General features: G+C 41.3%; 1 protein-coding gene across 1 annotated transcript in view; it reads right to left on the reverse strand.

Moving 5' to 3' along the window:
- Window positions 1-912: 912 nt before the first annotated feature.
- Window positions 913-23,777, reverse strand: part of DPT (dermatopontin) — a 28,243-nt gene continuing 5,378 nt past the window's right edge. The window contains exons 2-4 of the mRNA XM_063350799.1: window positions 19,050-19,175; window positions 7,991-8,098; window positions 913-2,314 (exon numbers count right to left, since the gene is read on the reverse strand). Coding sequence (XP_063206869.1) covers window positions 2,248-2,314; window positions 7,991-8,098; window positions 19,050-19,175 — 301 coding nt within the window. The 3' untranslated portion in view covers window positions 913-2,247. The remainder of the gene's footprint in view (window positions 2,315-7,990; window positions 8,099-19,049; window positions 19,176-23,777) is intronic.

Genomic DNA, 23,777 nt, shown 5'->3' on the forward strand with positions numbered 1-23,777 from the left:
GGAACCTTATCAGCTTTGGAGCAATGTCTTCCCACACGCAAAGATTACCTAAAGGTTAGCAGTGGATGCTGCAACTTAGATAAAAACTTAGGTAAAAACTAAGTTCAGTTCCTAGCTTTGCTAACTAGCTGTCCTAGGACTTCACAGGAACCACTCTTTCTCTGCCTCAGTTCTGCTTTTTGGGGTTTTTTTTGGTCCACATCCCATTTCTGCCTTTCCCCGAGATACATTCTGTTTCCCACCCACGCCTTTCCTCATCTGAGAATTACTTAACTTTCTGAAGAGGAGTCCTGTGAAATGTATCCTACACAGATGCACTGCTAGGGTGGAGCTGGGAATAGAGCATGGGTGGAAGGAAGTGACTGGGACAAGGACGAGGATGAAAGGTGGCATATGGGACAATATGACACTGCAGTTACAGTGAACAAGAGAGCAGAACTGCTCCTTTCCGGGGCTGATATAAATCAGCCTAAGCTGATCTTGCACTGTCCCCTCAGAGGCCTCCGTGAGCCCATGGTGTGCACACAGCCTAAATAGTCAAGATAAAGTTCTGTGGGAGATGGGTGTCCATCTAGAGCCAGTTTTCCCAGAGATGACCCTTCTGTGCCTAATTATAGTGCGTGGCCTTCTCTATCTACTCCTTGGCATGCGTGCCTTCTCCTCTGGTGCTCTCCTGTTTGGAGCTCTCTTGGCTTCCTTTGTCTACCAGTGTCAGCTAATAAGCTTCTCCAGTTTCCCTAGGCGTCTTGATTGATTTCTCTTTCCCACTTTTATACTAACATGTCCTAGCAGCTGGCTCTCACAGAAACTCCCTAATTACCATCATGGTCTCTGAGGATGAAAGAAGGTTTCTTTGCGTGCAAATTAATAAGCTAGTGTAAGTAAAATCAAGAAACAACAAGGCTACAGCAATGCAAAACCTATTATTCTTTTATTGGACAAGTGCAGTTTTAATGCTCACACTTGAGGGTATGCTAGTAAATATGTTAAAAATGCTTGGAACATGGAAACTGACTGGCTGACACCAGTGTTCCCCATGAAGCTTTACAACCTTAAATTGGTCCACGAGGTCCATCACGGCCCTTGAGCCAGCACTGCTGAAGTCACTGCTAAGTTTACCATTGACTTCATCAGCTGAGAAAATGAGCCCTAAATTCTGGTTTGTTCAAGAGCAAAAATCCTACCTCCGATCTTCCTGAAAGAGACCAATAGTCTGTCTTGTTGAATTACATCTGCACAAGTGCTGTGCAGGCTTGAAGCATGATCAGCTTATTCTTTACAGGGAACGAGATCTGCAAGTTGGAGGAACTGAGGTCACCTAAGCCATTAGCTTTATTTGTCTATTCTAAGCCAAGAATATATTACCAAGGACAGATGGATGTTGTACAGGCACCCATAGTGGAAACACAATCCACCTGAGAATTAGACTCCTGACAAGTGCTGAGAGTGCGAGTGGCCTGACCTACTCCTGGGTTTGCCCAGGGTAGAGCTTCTGGCTTATTATGTCATTAGAAGCTTTTAAGACAATATAAAAGAGACTCTCAATAAAGCTGGAATAGTCTTCTGTTTTTATTGATGGATCTACTCTCATTTTAGTCACGTATTGACATCTTCCAGTGTTGTAAATACCTGGAATTCCTCTGTGCAGGAGGACCTTTGTTGCAATGGAGTTATGCTGGGGGGCTGTAACAGGTAATGTCAGATGCAGTACGTCAGACACCTCCTGATGCCGCTTTCAGCACACTTTCGGCTACTAAATGCTGAGAAGCTGGTAGGGATCACTGGGTTGGTTCCAAGTACAAAGCAGAGACAGGAAAGTCTAGTGGATGTTGGAGAGCTTATAGTATGTTTCCACCTCATTCGGAGTGACTGTGCTGGGAAGCAGTTTATACAAAGTTGCTACGTGCAAGTAAGTTGTATGTGTTCAGAATGGCTATATGTATATATAAAAAAGGCAACTGCATATGCCATAGATTTGTGTATCATAAACATGTATGTCAAAAGCAATTTTATTTGGGGGATACAACTGCCAGTGGAGCTTGAAGGAATCCTCCAGAATCACTGTTGCATGCTTGTGGACTGGCAATTTGTTTAATAGCTCCAGAGGGAAAGAACTGTATTTTCAGCAGACAGCTGATAAGTCTTGGTACCTTTTTTGTGAGCCTAATTGCCCTTCTCCCATAATCACTGACCCTCATCTCACCCTGTCTGTCCCCAAGCTTTCCAAGTTGGGTACACTTGATCTTTTTAAACATTTTGAAACGGGCAGTCATATTCTGTCATCCTGCAGACAATGAATTTCCACTGACGATCCCTGCAAGGGAGACGAGAGAGAGATATTAGCAAGCCAGAATTGCAGAGGGTAAGACTATACAAGTAAGAATAACTTTACATCAGGTATTGTGGCAACAAAAACATCTGTCTGCCATTAGCTGACTTTCCTCTGAGTGCTTTCCGTTTTTATGGGCTGGAAGGAGATTAAATATGTCCGATAGCCCATGGCAGGGGGGTTGGAACTAGATGATCTTTAAGAGCCCTTCCAACTGTAGCCATTCTATGATTCTATTATAGTTATAATTCTTTCACACTGCCTTACAAGGTTAGAAAATCATCTCCCTGAATAATTAGGTCTCTGAGTATCCTTCAGAAAACAATTAGCCTTGATGGTGATCAATCCTAAATTGACTTTAAATCAGTGATCAAGAGAAAAAGGACGGTTCTGTCAAAAATTATTGTCATGTGATATATTGCTCAGGAACGTGTACAAAGTAAAATGTGTGGGTGATTTTCAAGCTATTTCTAAGTGGGGAGTTATCCATACAGCAGAATTCACTGTTCTTTTTTTTTATTTTATCTTCCACTACTAGGTCTTCTAGCTAGTGTCCTTTATTAAAGATGTGAAGGAATCAATAGTGAGAGAAATTAAATTAACTTCTCATCCTTGATCTCCACAAGCCACATGCGAGTCAGAGAAATGTTTAGGAGTGTAAAGAGAGTTTATGCTCTTCCTGGTTTGTGAGTAATTGGATGTCTGTATTCTCTCTCAGGAGAGTGATACAATACCTACTAACAATTTTTAGTACGAAGCATGGCTGAAGCAGCAGGATTCAACAGTGGAGGCCAGTGATTTAGCGACCAATAGCTGCAATAGGCTGCAAATTTCCCCCTTAGCTTATTGTGCATCAAATTTTCCCTTGACAAAAAGGCATGAACTCAGAGGAGCAAATACTGTCCTGCTGTGGAGCAAATGTTCAATTTAGGCTGTTTGGTATTGGCTAACAGGAGTTTAGATCTAAAGTACAGTCCTCGTAGATGGCAGCCATCTTTTAAATTGGTAACAGGTACTACTCAGAGAGGTTTCCGACAGTTTGAATTCTGATGATAGTTATCTCCTAAACCTGAGGCATGGGACAAGTAATGCTGCTGGAGTGGTTCAATAGGAGCTGGCTTTATAAGACACGTGCACAGCCCTGGTTTTCTGGTGGCCAGCTCCAGTGAGGAAACTGGTGCAGAACCTACTGCCTCTTAGGGATGTGACGAGACACCTGAGCCCAGATTTTGGTATTAATTGCTCTTATATGGTTTTATTGGCTGGGTGACTCTATCGTGGAATAAGAATAATTTGACTCTTAAGCTCTGTGTAGGTATAAAGCGTCTAATTTCAGCTTTCATTAACTGAGGTTTTTTAATTGGCAATTTACTATGCTACTTCACCAGTTTATGCTGAGTTTCGTTTGGAATTGGGTCTGTCTCATACTCATCAGCAAATCTGCGTTTAGTTATATAGTGTTTATTTTTGGTTTTCTTTAGGCCTTTGCTAGATGGTTTGTAATTGTAATTGCCTCATAAAACTGTTACCAAAGGTTAATGAAATGCAAGATTCATTTTTAGGTTTATTTTAGAAAGTCCTCATTTGGACTATGTGCGTGCTCTTCAAAGACAGTTATTACTCTTTTGGTCACTGAGCTACCCAGAGAGACACAAAAAAAAAAAAAGACTACAAGATTATATGGGTCAAAATTAAGGTCTGCTAAACTAGCACCCATTGTCAGAAAGACTTTTAGCTCAAAAGCTGAGGTCAAGTAGTTTTTCTAAAACGGAATATTGTAAAGTTAAAAGTCAAGCTATTTCAAATAAATGTATTTTAGTCACCTGAATGAATAACATGCTTTAAAATATTAGAACAGAATTATTTCTGAAGTTGTAATTTAAGCCTGAACTTGCAGAAACTTTAGCATATATGCATGGAGTTGATGGCCAATAGGTTTATGCATTTAGTATCTTGATTTATCTTTTTTTGCATTACTTCTGTTTGAAGCTAAACATATATATTCAACTTTTCAGGATGCAGGCAACTACCTTGCACCATTGGTGCTGTGTGTTTAATTCAGTAGTTATCAGCCTGTTTCTGTTTGTAGATCCCTTACAAGTTTTCCAGTAGAGGTGCAGATCCCTCAGGAATTGCCCTATGTGGAATATTGTAGAATATATATGAACTTGTCTTGTCAGATCCTTAACACCGGTTTATAGCCCCCTCCCCCTCCCAGTTGATAATGTCATGCATTTTCCTTGACTTCGGGAGTCAATATTGAATTGTCACTTTTACTCGCCAGCTGTCATGTGCTGTCAGAATTAAATTTTTGTTTCTATCGGGAAAATATCTTTTATCTTCAAATATTGCTGAATAATCTGTTTCCAATTCAGTTTAAAAATTCTATGAATTCCTATTCATATTGAGTTTGACAAAATCCTCTTTCTTTGGTCATATGAAACTTATTAGGGACCTAAAATACCCTATAATTTAGCTCAGCTGAGCTCGGTAGCTATCTGGCTTGTCCAGCCATTTCAAATATACTTACTGCTAGGGCACCTGGGTGTTGATCTGTCTTTCAATGATGGATGTCTGAGCAGTTAAGAAATTACTGGCTATGCAGATCACCCAAACAAATGGAGCAGAGAACAGTTTTGTAAAAGAAATGAGCTTATGACAGTCTGCATGTGCTATTTTTATACTACGCACTGAAGGGCAAGCTGTGGCACCTACCAAGCACGTCTGGTAATCCCCACATCCCGGTCCAAGCTACTCGCCACAGGTTGGGCTGTGAATGCCCCAGTGGTGCTCTCTGGACTCGAGAGAGCGATCCAACCAGACCACAGCCCTGTAACAAGGCTTCACGAGGGAGCCATGCTGTCATCACTTAGCATGTGTCAGAGCTCAGGCTGAAGCTATTTTGAAGCTCTTTTGAATTTATTTATTTTTTTTTAATTTTGGAAGGTATTTTTCCAGGGGTTTACAATGTGCATGTCTATGTGGGCAGTTTCAGTTGTTTACAACCTGCTTCACATACCCCATGTCTATCTCTGAAACCTGACTGTATCAGTCTGTCTAACAAAAGGTACTGTCTTTCCCTGCAAATACTCCCTTACTTATGTCCGTAGGTCAGCCTGTCTGCATCAGCATTATCACCATGCTCTCAAATGTGCTCCCAGAGATACTTCAAGCCTCTACTAATTCTTTCCAGCTGCTTTTTTCTTGCTTTATAGGCAATTGTTTTCTCCTTTTGACCAATTTAAAATGGGACTGAAAAATGTAAATATTAACCCTTTCTAAAATCTGCTCTCCACAGATGAGTGCTTAAAACCTCTGGTATGAACAGCAGCTCCTTCTTTTATTCCTGATACGCAGGCATGGAAACTTGCAGAGTGATTACAGAAGAGGAGGTGGGGATGCCACCTTTCTAATCTTTCTGCAGCTTTTGCCAGAGGCATCACGTGCTCTCAAATATCTGTGCATCAGCAGTGACCCCAGTGATGCAATGTCTTAGGGAGTAGGAAGGGAGGATGTGATTTCTGCAAGTTTATTCAGAAAGTCTAAAAATACCTAACTGAAGTGATTAGGAAAGCTTAAACTAAAATACCTTCAAAGGCTTTTTTTGTGCCTCTCGTTAGCTCAAGAACATTGCCCATCACAGGCTAAATAGTATGGACACAAGTTTAATATGCTTGAGAATGAAAAGCAGTCTCAAAATCTACAGCATGTTTACATAGACAAGCTGCATGTGTGTGTGCTGCTGGCAGACTGGGACTGGGAATAGCTTTTTTCGCTCCTATCCTGCCTCAACCAGCTGCAAAGAACCACTTAGGATGACAAACTTTGCCAACTTTTGCAAGTATACCACTCAGGAGAGTTACTGCATGAATCTGAATTACGAACAGGCATAGCAGGAATTTTTTTCACTTGTTATGTGAAGCAACACAAGTTGGTTTTAGTCATTCTGGAAGCTGGGGGCCAGGAAGTTCATTGGCACAGAAAAGTTTCCGAGATTGCAGTTCATAAAATGTTTTCTGTATGGTTTTCATCTGCTGCTATTGCAGGTTCATCTGTGGTATCACAGCAGTGGTAGGACAAAGGCGTTGGTGGCTTCTTCCCTTTCCAGGTACTGTGGTGCTATAACCTGTGAAGACCTGTACTCCCGATGTGTATCCCCATGGTGCTGCCTCCACTCCTGGCCAGTCCCTGCACTGCTACCCTGTTCTGAAGGCTGTGTTAAGCCTTCAGCAGTCACAGACAGAAATCTGCTCAGAGGTATCATTTACCTCAACTGCTCTGTTTTCCAGGCTCGCCCTTGTGATTCCTTACTTTACCCTGGTCCGCATTTGATGGTGGCTGGAATACAGCTGCAAGGGAGCACGCTGTCTGCATTATCTCTTCTACTTTCTGCCGTGGCCGTCAGGAACAAGGATTGAGAATAGCACTGGAGAATATTTAAGAGAAAAACCCAAAAGAAGGATGTCCCTTGCAACCTTGTAAATTCTTTATCCAAAGGGATAAGTAGATAACTTTGAGTCAATTAACTGTGATAGTTACGCTTCCGCTTGTAGGAATAATTTGCAGACATGGGTTCCATTTGTTAATAAACAGGCTAATGAATTTTAGCCAGAAAATTACAGTTATGGACCTGCAGCAGTTTGACAGTGTGTTATCATTTCAGGAAAAGTCTTCTTATTTTAGGTAATCTTTTGGCTGAGGGGATCCTCAGTGAAGTCCGGCAAGCTGAGTGCATCACAGTGGCAAAAGCACCTCAGCTCCTTTGAGCATTCTTAGAGACAGCTTGAATTGATGGTGTGTTTAAACTCCTCCTCTCTTCTCTTTCCCCTTCCCCTCTAGCCCGTCTTGGCAATGATAGGCCAGTGCAGCGCTCCTTGCCCTGCTGACTCTGCTGAGTTTGATAACAAATGCTTTAATATACTGGGCTGAGGTGTCTGAGAAAAAACATCAGCAAAGAAATAACTCACAGTCGATGTATTAGAGGTCAGCTTGAGAGGAAAGAATCAAGATCCAACTACAACTTCACTAGCCATAGGGCCTGGTCAAGTAATGACCAGGACTGATCAAGAAAATGTAATGAACTCATTTTCTGGAAAGGCTATAATGTGCACTGCATTGCCTTAATTCCCAGTGTGGCCTCAAATATGTCAGAATTGTGTTGCAATGGATTGGGCAGTTTACAGCATTCAGATTGCAATTTGTATGGTCTTATCTTTGCATGCTGGCACGTTCCCCACTTCTCTGCAAAGAAAAGTGGGCCAAGATAAGTCCCTTATCCCCTCAAAGAACAGCGTGTTCCAGGCTGAGTTTTTACTGGGTTGGTTAGATAAAAGATGCTCTAACTAGAGGTAGGTGAGAAACAATATTGAAGATTGGTTAAGCTTTGTGGAGTTCAGTTTTAGCCAAGCCTACCATTGCCATATTTTTCACTACTTGGATGGACATGGCAGATGATCCCCTTGTGCATGAAGATGCCCTTTTCCTGATACACCACGCTGGACAATTAGCCACATGCACAGTGAACTTTGGTCCTCATAAGTACTAGCCTGATGCTGAGTACCACAGCAGATGATGCGTAGCCATGCACACATCATCTTTGGGAGAAACAGAAAAGGAAAACCATTTTTTTTTAATTGCTAGTGAAACAGATGAAAACCAAACCTGTCCACAGCAGAGAAAGTTGTGGTTGCCCCACGGATGTAATAGTCATAAGTGTACATCATCATGTCCATGTCTTCTCCATAGTGTCCCGGATATTCTGTTGTTAACCTTTACATTAAGGAAAAAGAAGATAAAATAATTCACCATCTCATAGAAAAGTGCAGTTGACTGAATGCAACTCAAAATAGTAGATTTTTCCTGTTTCTTTGAAAGTTCTTGTTTCTTAATAGCGCCACAGATGCAGTCTGACCTATAAGACTGCATTTCTCTTCTGTGCAATTAATTAATGTAGCTATTTGAATAAATTTCAGTAAGTTTAGAAGTGTTAAGAGCAAGTTGGAGTATTATATGCATATACATCTGCAGCTCTGGGATAAAAGCAGCCTGAACAAGAGTGTAAAACCTGTCTTCTACTTATGCCTTTATTGCAGAGAGTTGCTCCGGCCTCTTGTCAGTCTGTTTGGTTTGCTGCTGTAGAGTTCTGTAAATGTTGCCAAGTCAAATAGCTACAAGCATTTATCCATTTATGAATTACATTAAATGAATGTAGCAATTAATCCATTTCTCTCTGTTCTTTCCACTTTCTGCCTAGTTTGTAATGTAAAAATATTGGCCTGGACAATGTTTATGCAGTCTATTTTATCTAAGAAGTTCAAAGTGCTTCTGCATTTATTAGTCAAATTATGGTTACTGCTTCCCTGGGAAATAGGCGAGTAATACTGTACTTGGTTTTATAGACATTTTGCAGATAATGAACAGATGCAGGAAGGGGCTGGGACCTTGACCAATACTTTATGTCAACATTATGTTAGAGGTCAGGAATGGAAACCTGGCACTCAGTCTTTCCCTGTATTACACCATTTTACGTGGGAGTTACTAGTGGAGTTGTGTCAGATTCACTACGAAGCAGCACAGGGAAGAATCAGGTTCCCTGTAAGGGAGGTGCTGGCCCCGTGGAAATGAACAGCTCAACTCCCGTTGATACTAACAGGGTTAAGATGCTGTTACTGAAATCCTGACAATGGTTTTTCAGACTTAATTTAGCCCTGTAGCGGTACTTGAATGATGCTTGAAGGTGATCCTGGCACATCCCAGCCAAGCACTCAAGTGCATGTTTACTTTTTGTTAAATCTGTGGGGGTTGAGCACAAGCTTAAATATTTTACTTCCTAAGAATTTAATTATTGGGATGGTCTTAAGTTTTTAAAATGAAATGCTTTGAGGTTATTTGGAGCCCAAACCAGTAACTGTTGTAATATTCAGAAACTGAAAGTTTACATGAAAACTGAGGGACCTGGAATATTAGGCTGCTATCTCCTAGAGCTACTTACTAAAACAAAAAATCCCCTGGAATCGCCACACTCTCCATATATTTTATATGTATTTTTGATCACTTCATTTACCCTGTTCTTATACTGTTACATCGTCTTTGTAAAAGCAGATGTGACTTAATTGCAGGTCATTTTCAGCTTTTGAAAATGGAAGAAAAACATCATTTAATTGGAACATCATTCCTAACAAATCATTATTCCTTGATGGATGAAAAATGGGACTGAGTGTGAAACTCAAGCATGGCCTTATAAGATCCCTAAGTCTCAACAGTCAATGTCTTTGAATGTATCTTGTTCTGTGTCTCCTGTCCTTTGGCCAGGGTAATCATCAAGCAAATTATTAGTTGTAGTACAAGAACACCCATGCCCAAGTGGTTTTGAGAGGCAGGAGATGAGGCCTGGTCAGAGCTCCCGTTGTCAGAGCTCTGAACAAGGGCCCGTGGATTCGCAGAGCCTTCACAGCGCTGTGCTGATGATAAGAAATGAACAGCAGTATTTCATGGGTCACGCAGACAGCTGCTACAGGCTAGGAGAAATAGAAAAAAACATGTACACTGGCAGTTGTTAGGATGGGTAAATAGGTAGTCTCATCAGTATGCTCTGCAAGTGGGAAAATTAGAGCCACAGTTTTCAGTCCAGCCCCCCTGAAAGTCCAAAGTGAGACCACTGTGGATTTTAAGGGAACTGGCTCTGACCCAAAGAGAATAAATACAAATATTATAAAAAGCTGTTTCTCCTGACTTCTCACCAGTTAGCTGATGTTTTTTCCTAGACCAAAGATTATCACCTGAACGTGTTTCTGTCAAACCATGGCAAACCTAATTTATCTGTGACTTTGATTGAAGGCTGATGTTATAATTTTTTCTTTCAGGATATCTCTCCTTGTGCTCCCAAATATATATTTATTTGTCATTGTCAGACAGCTTACAGCTCAGATTTTAATACTTTTTTACCTAGATAATCTATGACTTGAATCTCTAATACACTTTTATGTCCCCATAAAAGAGCCTTAATGTGAGCATAAGCTGGTTCTTCAGTGTAGCCAACTTGCTGAAAGCCCTCCAGTTTGCAAAGACATGCTTTCAGGGCCACTCCATGCCCAGAGCTGTGATGAGAACTAGAACATCACAAACCCTGACCTCTGCTTCCTCGTCTGTATTTTATCCATTTTCTTTACACAGAAATTAAGGCCTTGAGAAGGACTTTTTTGCATGCCTGAGCCTCCCAACAGTGAAGCCATGGATCTGAATCTGGGAACTTGAGAGTATTTCTGGATCTGTAGCCAGAGGCCAAGAGAAACTGGGGCTACATATATGCTAGTAAATTAAACAACACCAGATAAGGTTTCTGGGCACTTTAACTTGATTGCCTAGACATGTAAATTATTAGGACAATCCCAGGGAGAGTTTTAGCCTAGACCAACTAGCACAGTCTCAGCAGATACCTCAAAGACACAGTTAGTGAGTTAGCAGGTCGGTAGGTACCATTCCTAACAGGCATATTGTGGATACCCTGTTTTGGAGGGTAAGAAAGTTTAATAGTGTGGTTGCTTACTCTGCTAGAGGACAGTCTCCATATTTAGTTTACTAATTTGTAGCCTGCATCTCTGATACCTCATCTTCGAAGATTCCTGGGTCACAGGAGGTTTTTAAAACTTGTGGCATGAAGACTAGCTATGGACCAGGATTTAATTTTGCATCCCCCCATCAGCTGCAGGTTTTGGGGCTTTTTTGGGCTATTATTATGAGAAAACACTAAGGCATGTGTTTATATATGTTCCACCAAATGTGTTTCATAACATCTGTTTGGCATTCAACAAGGAAAATGTTCTGTAATCTTGACCAGCACTATGTGCTGGGCAGATGAGACTGTGCAAAACACAAGGTTAAAAAACTGTTTTCAGCTATACTCAGAGACAAAACTGAAAGTCAGTTCTTTGAACTTGTTTCACAAGCCTTTCAGTTAAAAAGTAAATCTGATGACAAGCTCCTGAATTACTGGGAAGGGTCTCACAGACCTTTTGCAGAGGCAGGCAATGTTATTTTGAAGTGAATGGATGCAGTAGGGAGCCTTCATTTAGCTTCCCTCTCTGTTCTTTCTGCCTGCTGTCATCTCCCCCTCCCTCTCTACTAAGTTCTTCACATAACCATTTGGCCTCTTAAGGCTCCTCCACTAAGAAATGTTTGAAAAGCCAATATATGCAATTACTGAAAGTAAATGATACAGAGACTTGAGCTGCTCTGAAATTTGTCTTGTTACATAGACAGTTGCCTACTGAGTGCTTTTGTTCTGGAGAGAAAAATTATAAATAGTGCTATGACAGCAATGTTCAAGTTCACTTGGGTCTGTGTGGTCTGTCTGTCTATTCAGTTCCCTTTGATGTTTGCTGTACTCGTTTATGAAACTGTTCCCTTAAGCCCATGCATCTCAAGGTCATCCGGATTGCACTGTATTCTTTGGAAGGAAGTGCATTTGGTTGTCCATATAGCAGGGCTCTGTGGTGTTACCCAGCTCTTACCTATTATCCCTGGTTTTGGAATCCTGGGTATAAGTTGCATAAAACGTATCTGCACTGAGAGATGCTGTAGTGTTTAATACATAGGGATATTCAGTACTTGATTTTCTTGTCATGAAGGGGAGAAAGGTTGTTGAACTCAGCCATTAAGGCTCTTCTCAAAGTGGTCTGCCCAGCACAGGACAGTGGTTCCCTCAGCATTTGTTGTAGCTTGGTGTGTAGTGTTATTGTCAAGTGCTTAACTGAAAATATTGAGCATTTTACTCTGTAACGCCTATCAACTGAGTATCAACTGTGAACCACCTACCGTGGTACCATTTGTAAGTCGTGTGGCAGTGTATGGCTTATACCTGAGAGAAGTCATGAAACAAGTGAGAAAGACTTTTTTCCCTAGTTGCTGAAGGTTTGCCTGTCCACGGGAGTCTGGACTCCAAGGAGTCCAAGCCCAGGGGCAAGACCCTTTTGGGAAGAGCCATCCACAAGTAGCCTGCATGAGGGCCCCATAAGCACTTCTGGCATTGATCTCTTAGCAAAGAAGACCAGGCTAGGAGGACAGTGAAAAGCTTGGGAATTGCCAAGTGTTGAGACAAAGTTGCTACTGCCGTTTGAGGTGATCTAAGGCCTCTAAGACCAAGCTGTGGTGCGTGTGGTGCCTGAGAAGCTACATGAGGGAAAGCCGTAGAAGAGAGGCTTGCAAAGCAGCTGTGAGAAGACCTGTGTTATACTGATTGTGGGGCCTAGGCACCAAGTAGTTTGGTGCCAGATGAACTCTGAGGAGACAGAGAATCTGCGTAGGGGCTAGCAGGGTGCACTTAATGGGGTTGTATACTAAACCCAGATATGCACATAGGTGTTCAGTTTGGGGAAGGACTCAGAGGGGAGAAAATGGTAACATGAGATCTTTAGCAAGTGGTAGTGTTTTCAATCCATATGATCTATTTTCAAGAATTAATACAGAAAACAAAGGATTTCTGCTTCAGCTTGCAAATCCACTTCAGGTTAATATCAGGTGTATGATGTTTGGACACAAGAGACTTGGAGCGTTAGTGGCATTGTGGAGAGAGGAAAAAGCAGGTAATTCTACATTAAAGACTGAGAAAGAAGAGCTTGTGAGAAGGGATGTAAATAGTTTGACATGTATGGGGAAGAGCAGAAAAACCTGACAGGAAAAAGTATTTCCATAACGGGTTTTTAGCTGGTAGAGTTAATGTGGGATGGTTTATCTTCTGACTGTTTGCATCGCCCCACCTATCCCTGCAATTTTCTGATGTACTTTACTGTAATCCTATAAATCTTGTTCAGGGCAGGAAAAATATTGAAAAAAGGCATTAAATCTTTAACAGGATTACTGTTATTATTGTTTTAGTCTGAAAGTAGTAATATTGTTTATTTTCCATGGTGAAGAATTACTATGTTAGAGATTAATAGAAAACACAGTTACTCATTTAGCACTGTTTTGTACTACTCTACAGTGATCCTTAGCACTCTTTTAACAATTGACTTTGGAAATGGTTATCATTAGTCTGTTTTTTACCCATAAGAAGATCGAGTCACACCAATGGCCTTACTAGTATTGTACAGCCTTGTCCCTTAGAGAAGTAAATGGGAGCTGTGGGTATGCCTTGCCTTCAGGTATCAAGCAGACAAAAGAAATGAGTCTTTTAAAATATCAAAGACAGTCAGTGGTGGACCTGGTGGTTTCCTGCTTCAACTGTTGAATATACTCATTCCCTGCTAGTAAGTGTGTTGTTTTGGAGTGCCTTACACTTGTCACTTCTTGTGCAACTACAGTGCTAGCAAGATGAATGGCTCCTCTTTAACCTTCATTTTCCTCTTCGCTGCTGAACTCTTCCTCTAAGAATGCCACAGCCAGAAGAAGGAGCTGTTCCATTTCAAGAGGAAAACATAAGCTTTGACATTAACTTTCTGACCTTTGAGGACAAGGAGCGTCCCCTGAGTGGCCTTACTGTTTCAGATGTTATTTAGAAGTGCTTTAAGAATATGTCTCTCCTAAAGGAGAATTTTGTTTCAAGAGCCATGAGCCCGCATGTTACATTCAGTGAACATGGGGATTATATGCTCTTTAATCAATTTCAATTCTACCTCCAGCTGGAAGATAGCAGGCATCCCTTTTTGAAAAGCATACTGTGCTGAAAAGCCAAAGAAGGTCTTAGTAAACTGACTACAGAAATTCCTGCCAATGCTCCCCATTATAGATCCCAGGTTGCTGGGCTGCCAGGGAACTAGAGGTGTCCTGGAGCTGCTCTAGAGATGAGGAGTCCTCTCATGTGGCATGCATGTGCGTTTCGGGATAGAGTTCAGGATCCAGGCTCTGAGATCATGGATTCACCTAGACACATCACCGTCATTTTGTTTCCACTCTGTTGTATTGAAAGCCACAAACTCTCAGAAGGGTGAGGAGCCACAAGGCCAACACAGTGGGACCGCAGTTGTTCTTGGAGGCCTACACAAGCTAGTGCTATACAGTTACAAGGAACAGCAGACAGCTTAGGGCAGCCTATGCCTGTTCCTCAAGAAAGACGTGTCTGAAATAACATTAGCCAGTTTTCCAACATTAAGCAAATGTGTTTCTCCTAAGATGTCTCTGGAAGGTGGTCCTGGAGATTGAACTGTAAGGTTGTATTTCCTGGGATATAAAAAAAATCAGTTAAATACTTCATTAAAAAAAAACCAAACAACCAACAAACCAAAAACCAAACCAAACGGGGGATGGGAATTGAGTTGCCCAGAAGTGCATGTTTCCACCACATCTGTTCTGAGTTCACCTCCTGCATTTATATCTCTGCGGTTGGTAATATCTGAGAAACCTGCATAGGATCTCATCACTCTCAATATAGCTTCGGTGTCAGAAAACAAATAAGTTTTTTAAAGCCCATAACTCTTGGAAAATGTAATTGTTGCCTGGACAATGTTACTGTGACAGAGAGCTGCGAAAGCTCCAGACAGACCTTCTGGCACTTGGACTGCTGGTTGTTTGGAGAGCGGAAACAGTCATAAACAGTCTGTGCAGACTTGGGGCTGCTCTGTGACATGTGTTTGCTTTTGAGAGTATGGAGACAAGCTTTCAGTTTCCTGGCAAAGAGAAAAATCTGAGTTCTAATGGGACGAGTTAATCACACTGTCTCTGTGTCTGCGATGGATTCGCTTCCTTTATGGTTTGAATTGGCGCACAGTTTATTTTACTGTGGTAGCATTCCCTAGCCAGGTAAAATAATGGAGCCTTTCTGCCTCCTGTGAGGAACGTTAATTATTTTCAGTATGGTAAAAATGCGCAGTATTCATGACAAGACTTGGCATGGTGAGGAAGGAAACAAAGTACTTGAAAAAAAATTAAAAATAGCAACTGCAAAACTATGAGGCTGGAAAAGATTATATATTTATTTTCACTATGCGTTTACTGTACAGGTAAACTGCAAATTAGTGGTGGGAAGAGGAGCTGTGAAACAGAACTGCTGGTCTCTAAGAGAAAGCTTATAAATGCTACCAAGCAAAGTCCTTAAGCATGTATTTGTCTTTAACCGTGTTCTTAAGCAAAGTGTTTAAGTGTGGATTTCAGTCAGCATGATGGTGCCATAAATTAGTATTCCAGTAAGTATTAGCAGGATTCAAAAAGCGCAGGAATGTTCCAGCTGTAAAAACAGGTCAAGTTCTAACAAACCATTTGCATGGCTTATATACATGGGGAAACCCTGTCTTTATTCATTGTAGGGAAGACCAACTCCAGGAGGAGCATAGTGCTGAAGAAGAAGAGCCAAGAGAAGCCATGCATAAAGATCAGCTGTCTTACAGCTTTTTTGTTTGCCAGAGAGCCTCGTAGAGAGACAACTGGAAGAGGAAGGGATCAAATACCCAAGGTGAGAGCTAATTTAAAACAAAAGAGTTGTGTTATGCCTCAGTATTATCAGTTTTCTTAAAAACACCTTTCTGGCCATATTTTGTTTTGTAATGAAGGATTCATAGCACATTAATATTCAAGGCTGCTGAGAAATTCTGCGATGTGGATTGTCTTTGAATATAGATTTTCCTATGTGTCATGCATGATCCATGAGGCACCGCAGTCATTACATATTTTCCTGGTATTACTTTTCCACAGTCATATAATAATAGAAGCCTTTGCATGAAATTAAGCTATTTCAACCAAGAAATAGGAGCCAACAGCATGTTAATAGCCATTTCTCCGTAGATAGTTTATTGACAGCTAGTTTCTGGAAGAGAATAAATACCATTATAGGTTGGTGCAGAAACTATAATAAATAATGATACTGTATATGCACATGTATTTTTATTGTGTCTTATATGCATATACATTTTGAGGTCCTACCAATGGTAGTTCAGAACTGCTTTGAAGACTGTTTGGAAAACACAGTCTCTCTGTCAAATGCATCTTAAACAGAGTGTGAGATACAGACCAGAAGTGTGATGCATGAACAACATTTTGTGACAATCACTTGGAAATGCCGATGGAAGTAAAGTTGTGAGTGAGATCTCCCGGGTTTAGGGAATGCGAAGTTTAGTGGCTGTACTCTGAAGTTTAACGATTCAGAAAAGTCACATCTGTAGTAGTAAAAGTGGGTCCAAGGCATGGGGTTTCAGGCTAACACATTGCAGTTCATGTTGTTTATATCTTAGCATAACAACTAGCACTCTTCCAGACACTATCTAGGCAGGGTGAAGGGAATAAAACAGAAAAGAAACCGTTCCCAGCAGACAATAGGCAGGAGAACACTGTTTTGGAGGGGAGAGAGTGTTTCACTGGATGATGTGAGCCCTGCAGCAGAAGTCCTCCTATTTGTGATTGCAGGATAACTGTGACGAAAAGGGACCACAAGAGGTCTCCGGTACAGCCCCCTGCTCAAAGTAAGGTCAGCCATGAGGTTGGACGAGGCTGATCAGGTCTTCATTCAGTTGAATCTTGAAAACCTTCAGGGATGGAGCCTGTATAGCCTCACCAGGCAACCTGCTCTACTGCCTCACTGTTCTCGTAGCAGAAAAGGTTTTCTTTATAACCCTCTGAACAGCAGTCCTGCCCTCAGGCTTGGTGAGAGTGTGCTCTGTTGCCTCCTCCAAGTCACTGATAAAGATGTTAAGCAGGATGGGTCCCAGGGTAGACCTTAGTTACAGTGCTCTGCTCGTAATGGGCACCTGGCAGAGTATAACCCTTTAACCACTACTCTCTGAGCTTGTTAAACCACCAGATTTTTACCCATCCAGTTGTGTGTCCATCCAGACCATAACATCCTAATTTGGATAACGATATGTACAAAGAGCTTTTATTTACCTTGCTAACTCCAAAGTCAGAATGAGAGCTTGAAAGAAATTGGAAGAAATACATTGTAAGGAGGCACTTCAAAGAGTAAGGTCAAACAAGGCTCTCAAGTAGAAGAAACTGTACGAGAGACTGTCCAGGGTAAGAGTGGATATGGAAGTGTCAAGATAGGCCAGTAGCTTGAACGGAACAAATTGGGCACAGGTGCAGTGACTGAGCCTGGTAATGCAGGGTACAAAATGATATTATAATGAACCCATAATCACAAACCATGCACCAGAAACTTTTCACACGCCAGGTGACAGGTCTTCCCAGAGGTTTTAAAGCTTTTCCCTCCCACGTGGGATTTCTACCCTGCTTAAAGGGAGAAATGCTTCACCTGCCTTTGAAATGCTGCCTTTTCTGCATGGAAAGACAGGAACATCTGAACTGTGTAAGACATTCTTTTCCAAGCATAAAAAATGGAGTGATGTCACTATTGGAAATAGAAGGGCAGTATAGGAGTCCATGTGCAGCAGGGATGGAAACGCAAGACATCAGTAACCCCAAACATTTACATTAGGATTTACATTGCTCTGGATGCCAATTTGCAAGGCAGAGAGACAAAGCTGTTCCCAGTTGTCAAGACGACATCTGAGAGAAGCAGAACTGTCAACAACAAAAGAGGTCAGAGAAGATTTCTGTTATCTCTCTGAAAATACATACAATATTAGAGGAGTAAGAGAAATTGGAAGAACTGCTTAAAAGTTACAGTGAGCTTCCCTCAGAGGGAAGAGCCTGGGCAGGTATGTAAATAAACCCCCAGGCAGAGAACATCTGTAGGCTGGAAAGGGGGCAGATGAATGTTCAAAGACTTAGTTACAGAGTTCCTGTCATTTAAAATACTTAAAAATAATAATAAAAAGAAATTATTTTCCTCCTGGCTGCAAGGAGACTGAAGGATGCAAAGCAAGGCCCTGCTGTTGTGTTTGGCCAGTAGCCAGCCAGCCAAGTAAGACCAAAAGGCAAGTAAACAGTTTGTATGCATCTCCATGGGAAGTTTACTTCAAAGCTGAGTTCTGGAAACAAAGATTCAAGCACAGATTTCCCCCCCCTCCCCCCATTTTCTTATTTATTCTTTTTTAAAGTACAGGTGGGTTGTTCTTTTTATCAGTGAGAATAGTTGGATTAGTAGCCCTGGAGCATAAAATAGTGAGTTCTGTTACGCAGAATGGACAGGAGCAATATGAGCTTTCTCACCGTCTGCTACTGTGCTTCTGTCTCAATTTAGAGAAATCACACCTGGGGACATTGAGAAGCTTGGGATGCGGAGCTCATTTTTCCATAGTCTCTGTGAGGTTGCCAGCACCAGTTGTGATACTGCATTTGGGTGAGGCCACCTATTTTTTGGTTTGAACTATGATCCGTAGCTTATTTTGACTTTGGTCTTCAAACAGCCTTGAGAGAGGGATCAAATCGTATGCATTACAAATACAAAAATCCAGCTTGTCAGCCAGAGGATATTCTTTGTGAGGTAACTGGCAGTAGGTTCACTCCTGTAAGTCATTGTGGCAAAACTGCGTGGCATAGAGATGCTCCTATTCCTGTAAATCTGCTGGATTTATAGTGAGAGCTATACCACCACCTTTGAAATGTTGTTCCACTTTGGAGACTTCTGTCACGGTTTCCAGCATAGCTAGGCTGTTGCTGGTACCCAGACCTGTTCATTTAGGGCTAGCTACTGTGTTGTGCTCTTCAGCATAACTGTGCCCTCATCCTTAGCCATGGGTCCTCAAGAATCCTGTTATCAGGAAAAAATTTGCTTAGCCCCATAAAACACAGTTAACTTTTTCTCAGACAAGGTTTTTGATGGGCCAGTCATCCAGAGATGTTTATAGGGACTGCTGGGGAAAAGAGGCTAAGAGGTTTGGTTTCAGCTTGAACTCACCAGCATGAATACGGGCATCTCCGGCTATAGCGGCAGCAGTAAAATTGCCATTCGCGGTCAAGCACAGATGGAAAATACTGACTCTGGAAACCAGCCACCAGCCCATTGTTTGAGCAGGTTTGATACCTAAGAAAGAGGAGAAAGAAGAGAACACATAAGGAAAACATGATATTAGATCCCTGATAGTTTCAAGCATTTCTAAAAACAGAATTAAACATTTTGGTTCAGGGTGGAAGCTAAGGACTTGGCTTTGTATAGAGAAGCACTGTATGCACTTGCTTTGTATTGAGTAACCATTTTGTATAAGAAAGCAGCAGTAGTTAACTAATAATGTCTTAATATTTGTGTGTCATTTAAAACTATTTAAACTGGTTTTAAGTATTTAATCATTCCAGTATGCTAATCAGGTAAGAAGATTGTTCTGGTGTTGACATTCTTAATTGTTTACAAATCGTAAGACTGACTTCAAAATAGTCCGTTAGTACTTTTATCTCTGACTGTTGGTATTTGGGCATTTAGGGTTCACTGGAGTAATTTTTTCAACTGCTTTTCTACAAAAAAGAAGCCTTAGAAACTCTTTTGTAAGAGAAGTTCAGCAATTCATTTTATTCTATTTCTTTCTCAATTACCTGTCTCCAGGAGAAGGCACTCTTAATTCAAAATATTATAGGTGTGTGATGAAATCATGATTTGATAACAATCACATGAGGAAAACTGAGACTCAGATGTTATGAAATTATAAGACTCACATCAATTTTATGACTGGATTTTCAAAAGAAAAATCTGATGCTTCATGCTTTCTGCGTACTCAGGACTTCTGTCACACACGTAAATCACTACCTTCAAGAAGAACAGACATGGTCTCTAAGCATGCAGATATATGCTTCTCTTTCTGCACACCCTACAAGCATCTGGACACTGATACCCAAAGCAATTCAAGTGATAATCAGTTTGAATAGCTTGCTTCTTGAGGACTAAAGACAAGGAGAGTGTGAAAACAGACAGCTCATTAACTCAGCTGTTGAGTGCTCATTCTCTCAAGCACCCTTCTAGCGTCATTGTTTCCCTATTGGATAAAATTACAGGAATTCAGCTTCTTCCATTTCCTTTTCTTTCTTTTTCCTTCATCAAGGAAAACTGGCAACCTAGAGCTGTAGCAAAACCTTCCTTGTGATACCATAAAATCAAATACATTGATGTATGCAAAAGGCACTTTCAAAAGTAGCTTTATGATTAGAAAATAAAAAAAAAAAATTCCCTAGTTTCATTCAATGACCTCATAGTTTATTTTAGTGAGCCTGGAGTTCCCAGGAGGGAAAACACATCGTCCAGCAGAGTTTGGTGTTTCGAAAGTCATTCAGTTGCGCATACAGGTGTTAGTGCTTGCAAAGCATAAGGCTCAGAAGCTGAAAAACTGACCAATTTTGACCAGTGCAGGGATGAATTCCTCTCCCCAACTTTCAGCTTCATCCTTTGAAGCAGGGGTCTCTTATGTGTGTCCCTTCCACCGTCTTTCGTTGTTGAGACAAGATTATTTACATTTGTTTGTATCCCCGCATCTCCCACGTTGCTGGGGCCACACATACTTGCTGTGTTTTGTGAGACTCTTCTGAGGACCTTCAGAGTTAAGCAGTGATGGGGACTCTGAGTTGCTATGGTATCACACCAAGTAAGGCAGTTTGGCTCACGCTCAGAGGATTTCAGCAGGACTTTGATAGGAAGTTGCTCTGTTTTTTGGCACATAGGCCATGGGAACATATGGCTAAGACTCTGTGTAAACATATTGGATAGCTGCAGATGATTGGTGTTACCCTGATGGAAGAAAGGTTGATACACAGAAATATAGGGAATGGTTGTACCTGTTGCAAGATGAGCACTTTTCTGCATTAATCTGTGTAAAGTAGAACCAAACCTGTGTCTCTTCATCTTCTTCTGCCTCTCCCCTTTCCCAGTTACATGTGTTTCTACTGCTTGAGTCCTTGTGCCCCTGGAAGATTTTCTAGCTCTTTTGCATGGGTGCAATAACAGGAGCATTTAATTCCTCCTTTTCCTTTGCACTTCCTCTCAGAGGCTTGGCATTCCCCTGCAATTTCCCATTCCCACCTATCGGCATCTGATATTCCTTCCCATAGTTGTCTCTGCAGGAGGTTCTTCCTTCCCTTTTCTCTCCCCACCTGCTCACATTCAGTCTGGGAAGTTCTGTATCTTTCCCACTCTCTTTCCTCTACAACAGTTTTTATTTTCTTGACACCTTCACTAATACACTCCAGTTTTGATGAAAAGATTAATCTTGAGAGAGACATCATTGATGGACCCTTCTCTCTATGGTGGATTGAAAAAAATCTAGCTAACATAACACTCTCATGTTTATATGCGTACATATTTGGGAACCAAACTTTAGGAAGGTTTGGTTATTTTTGATCCTGATTCTATCTTCTCATTAAAAGTTTGTTTAAATAAAAGTAATATTTGGAGTTGCCTTAAGAATTTCTTAGATGGAGAGTATAACTGAACATAAGTCATGTCTTATAATTAAAATTGCCATTTTATTTTAAAAACATTCAAAGTAAAATTTGAAATATACTTTTAAGCTCATGTTCACTTCTCCCTCTCTACTTCTGTCTCACGCACAAAATCCTGCAATTTGTTTTTCAAGCTCAATATTGGGTTCAGAGAAAGAAAGATAATAGTGACGTTGAAGAATTTTTCATTATCTTTGAGATAACACAAGATTTTTTCACCTGATCTTTCTAATTTTCAAGTCAAAGCCAGATATTTCTCCAAAATTGAAGGGATGCTCTCAGAAATTGGAATGCTTATTTGTGAGCTCATATAAAATCTTTTCTTCTCTTTCCTTTTCCCAGTTGGCTTCTTTCCTACAAGCAGAAAGTAGTTCTTCAAGGGAAACAAACAACCCCTCCCCGCACACCTTTTTAGTCAGATGCTTTATGCACTAATCTGAAAACAACACTTAATATGTGAGGATTTCTTCCTTCTCTGTTGAATTCATTACTGCTGTCACAGCAAATCCTTCAAACCAGTATGGTGAATAAAAACTTTGATTTATGGCCAAGTAAAAAAGATGCCTTTTTCAGTAGACCCACTCTGTAGCACTTTTGTTATAGAGGATAATTCAGCATTTGGAACTAATGTTACTGGGTTCTCCTGACTCATGAAATCCTGACATTGCTAAGAAGAGAGGAAGATAGATACCTTTTAGGTGAATGCATAAGAGCATGAGAAACCAGCTGGGACTGTGTGGGATTAAACTTGGCAAAGGATAGGTTGTTTTGTTTTTCTAGTTGGCTCAAGTTGCAATACATGAAGAGTTGCCTTTTGGATCTGGTACTGGGAGAAGACGAGGTGAGCTGGCTGGTAGATGGAGGAGTGGGAAGATTGGTGATGGTGAGGGTCAGGTGCTGTTGAATGGGAAGTTGCCCTTCCCTTCCCTCATTTACATCTGTTCGAAATGACTGCAGTATTTCATAGAAACTAAGTAAACTACGCAGCCTTATACTGGGTGGAGTTTTGTGTAGTGACAGGTGTACGCTAGCTGAGACTTTCCACATCCTGCTGCAATTGCTGTGGAAAGCCCCTCCTTTGCTGACCCTTTTTCTGATCTGTTTAATGGGTGTTGTAGAGCTGAGTTCTATCAGGATAAGCAACCAAAGTGTGCATCCGTGTTGTTGGTTTAGTTCAGCTCGGGACTGCTTTCTGTGTTCACCAGTGAGCATTTTATTTGTGAGACCAAACTAAGGCTGGTCTGAAACAAACTCACTCAAAATGCATATGTGGATTTTGTGCCCATGCACGAGCTGTTTTGTCCTACAGATACACTTAAATTGTGCTACATTATTTGCAAACATTTATATAGCCTCAGTGACCAAGTGTGTACCTCATTGACTCAAAGTTGCCTGCCACACTGGAGGCAAATACGGCTTGCAACGGCGTGATTGTTTTGTGCAATGTCACCAATTGTAGTGACATAAGCTTGACAATGGATTTGCCTACATAATTACGCCTACGTCTTATTTTTGCTCTTTGCTAGACAAAGCCCCAGAGTGCTCTGCCCCATCTAATGCTGGTGCTGTGTTGTAAACCTGTCTCCGAGGTCCCTCAGAAACATCAGGAATTAGCCTGAGCAGCGTGTTGTCCTGAGGATGACAACCCAAAGAGGAAGCCTGTTCACTATAAATCCTCTCAGGGAAGCCCAAGTCAAGATGCACCGGGTGGTGCTGTTAGAGCCTACATTGAGCCCCTGCCACACCAACCAGTCACACTCCCTGAAGCTCTATGGAAATGTGCAGAGTCTGACACACAGCTCAGTAGTCACTGGGTCATGCTGCATTAAGGGCGATTTGTTCCTTATAACAGGGTAACCTGGCAGTGTCATTCTACGTACCTCAAAAAAATCCTACTGTTTTGCTGTAGACCAGATGGCTCCTGTAAATTAATTACTTTAAAGCCATCTCTCTGGAGCCTGTCAGAGGAGAATGGATCTATATATTATGGAGATATGCCAGACATGGCAAACTGACCTAAGAGAAATAATGCCGCGTGCTTTCATCTGCAGTCCTTCCTGGAGTGCCTACGGACAGCGGTGGCCTAAACTCCCGCAGCAAGACCATGGTTAGAGAGTGGGAGGCATTTTTTAATGGGACAATGGATGCATTTTTCCTGGAGTGTTGTTTCAACAAAACCTGTTACTTTCAATATCCAAAACTTAAT

The sequence above is a fragment of the Chroicocephalus ridibundus genome, chromosome 1 (genome assembly GCF_963924245.1).
Source record: "Chroicocephalus ridibundus chromosome 1, bChrRid1.1, whole genome shotgun sequence".
In the NCBI taxonomy this organism is placed as follows: Eukaryota; Metazoa; Chordata; class Aves; order Charadriiformes; family Laridae; genus Chroicocephalus; species Chroicocephalus ridibundus.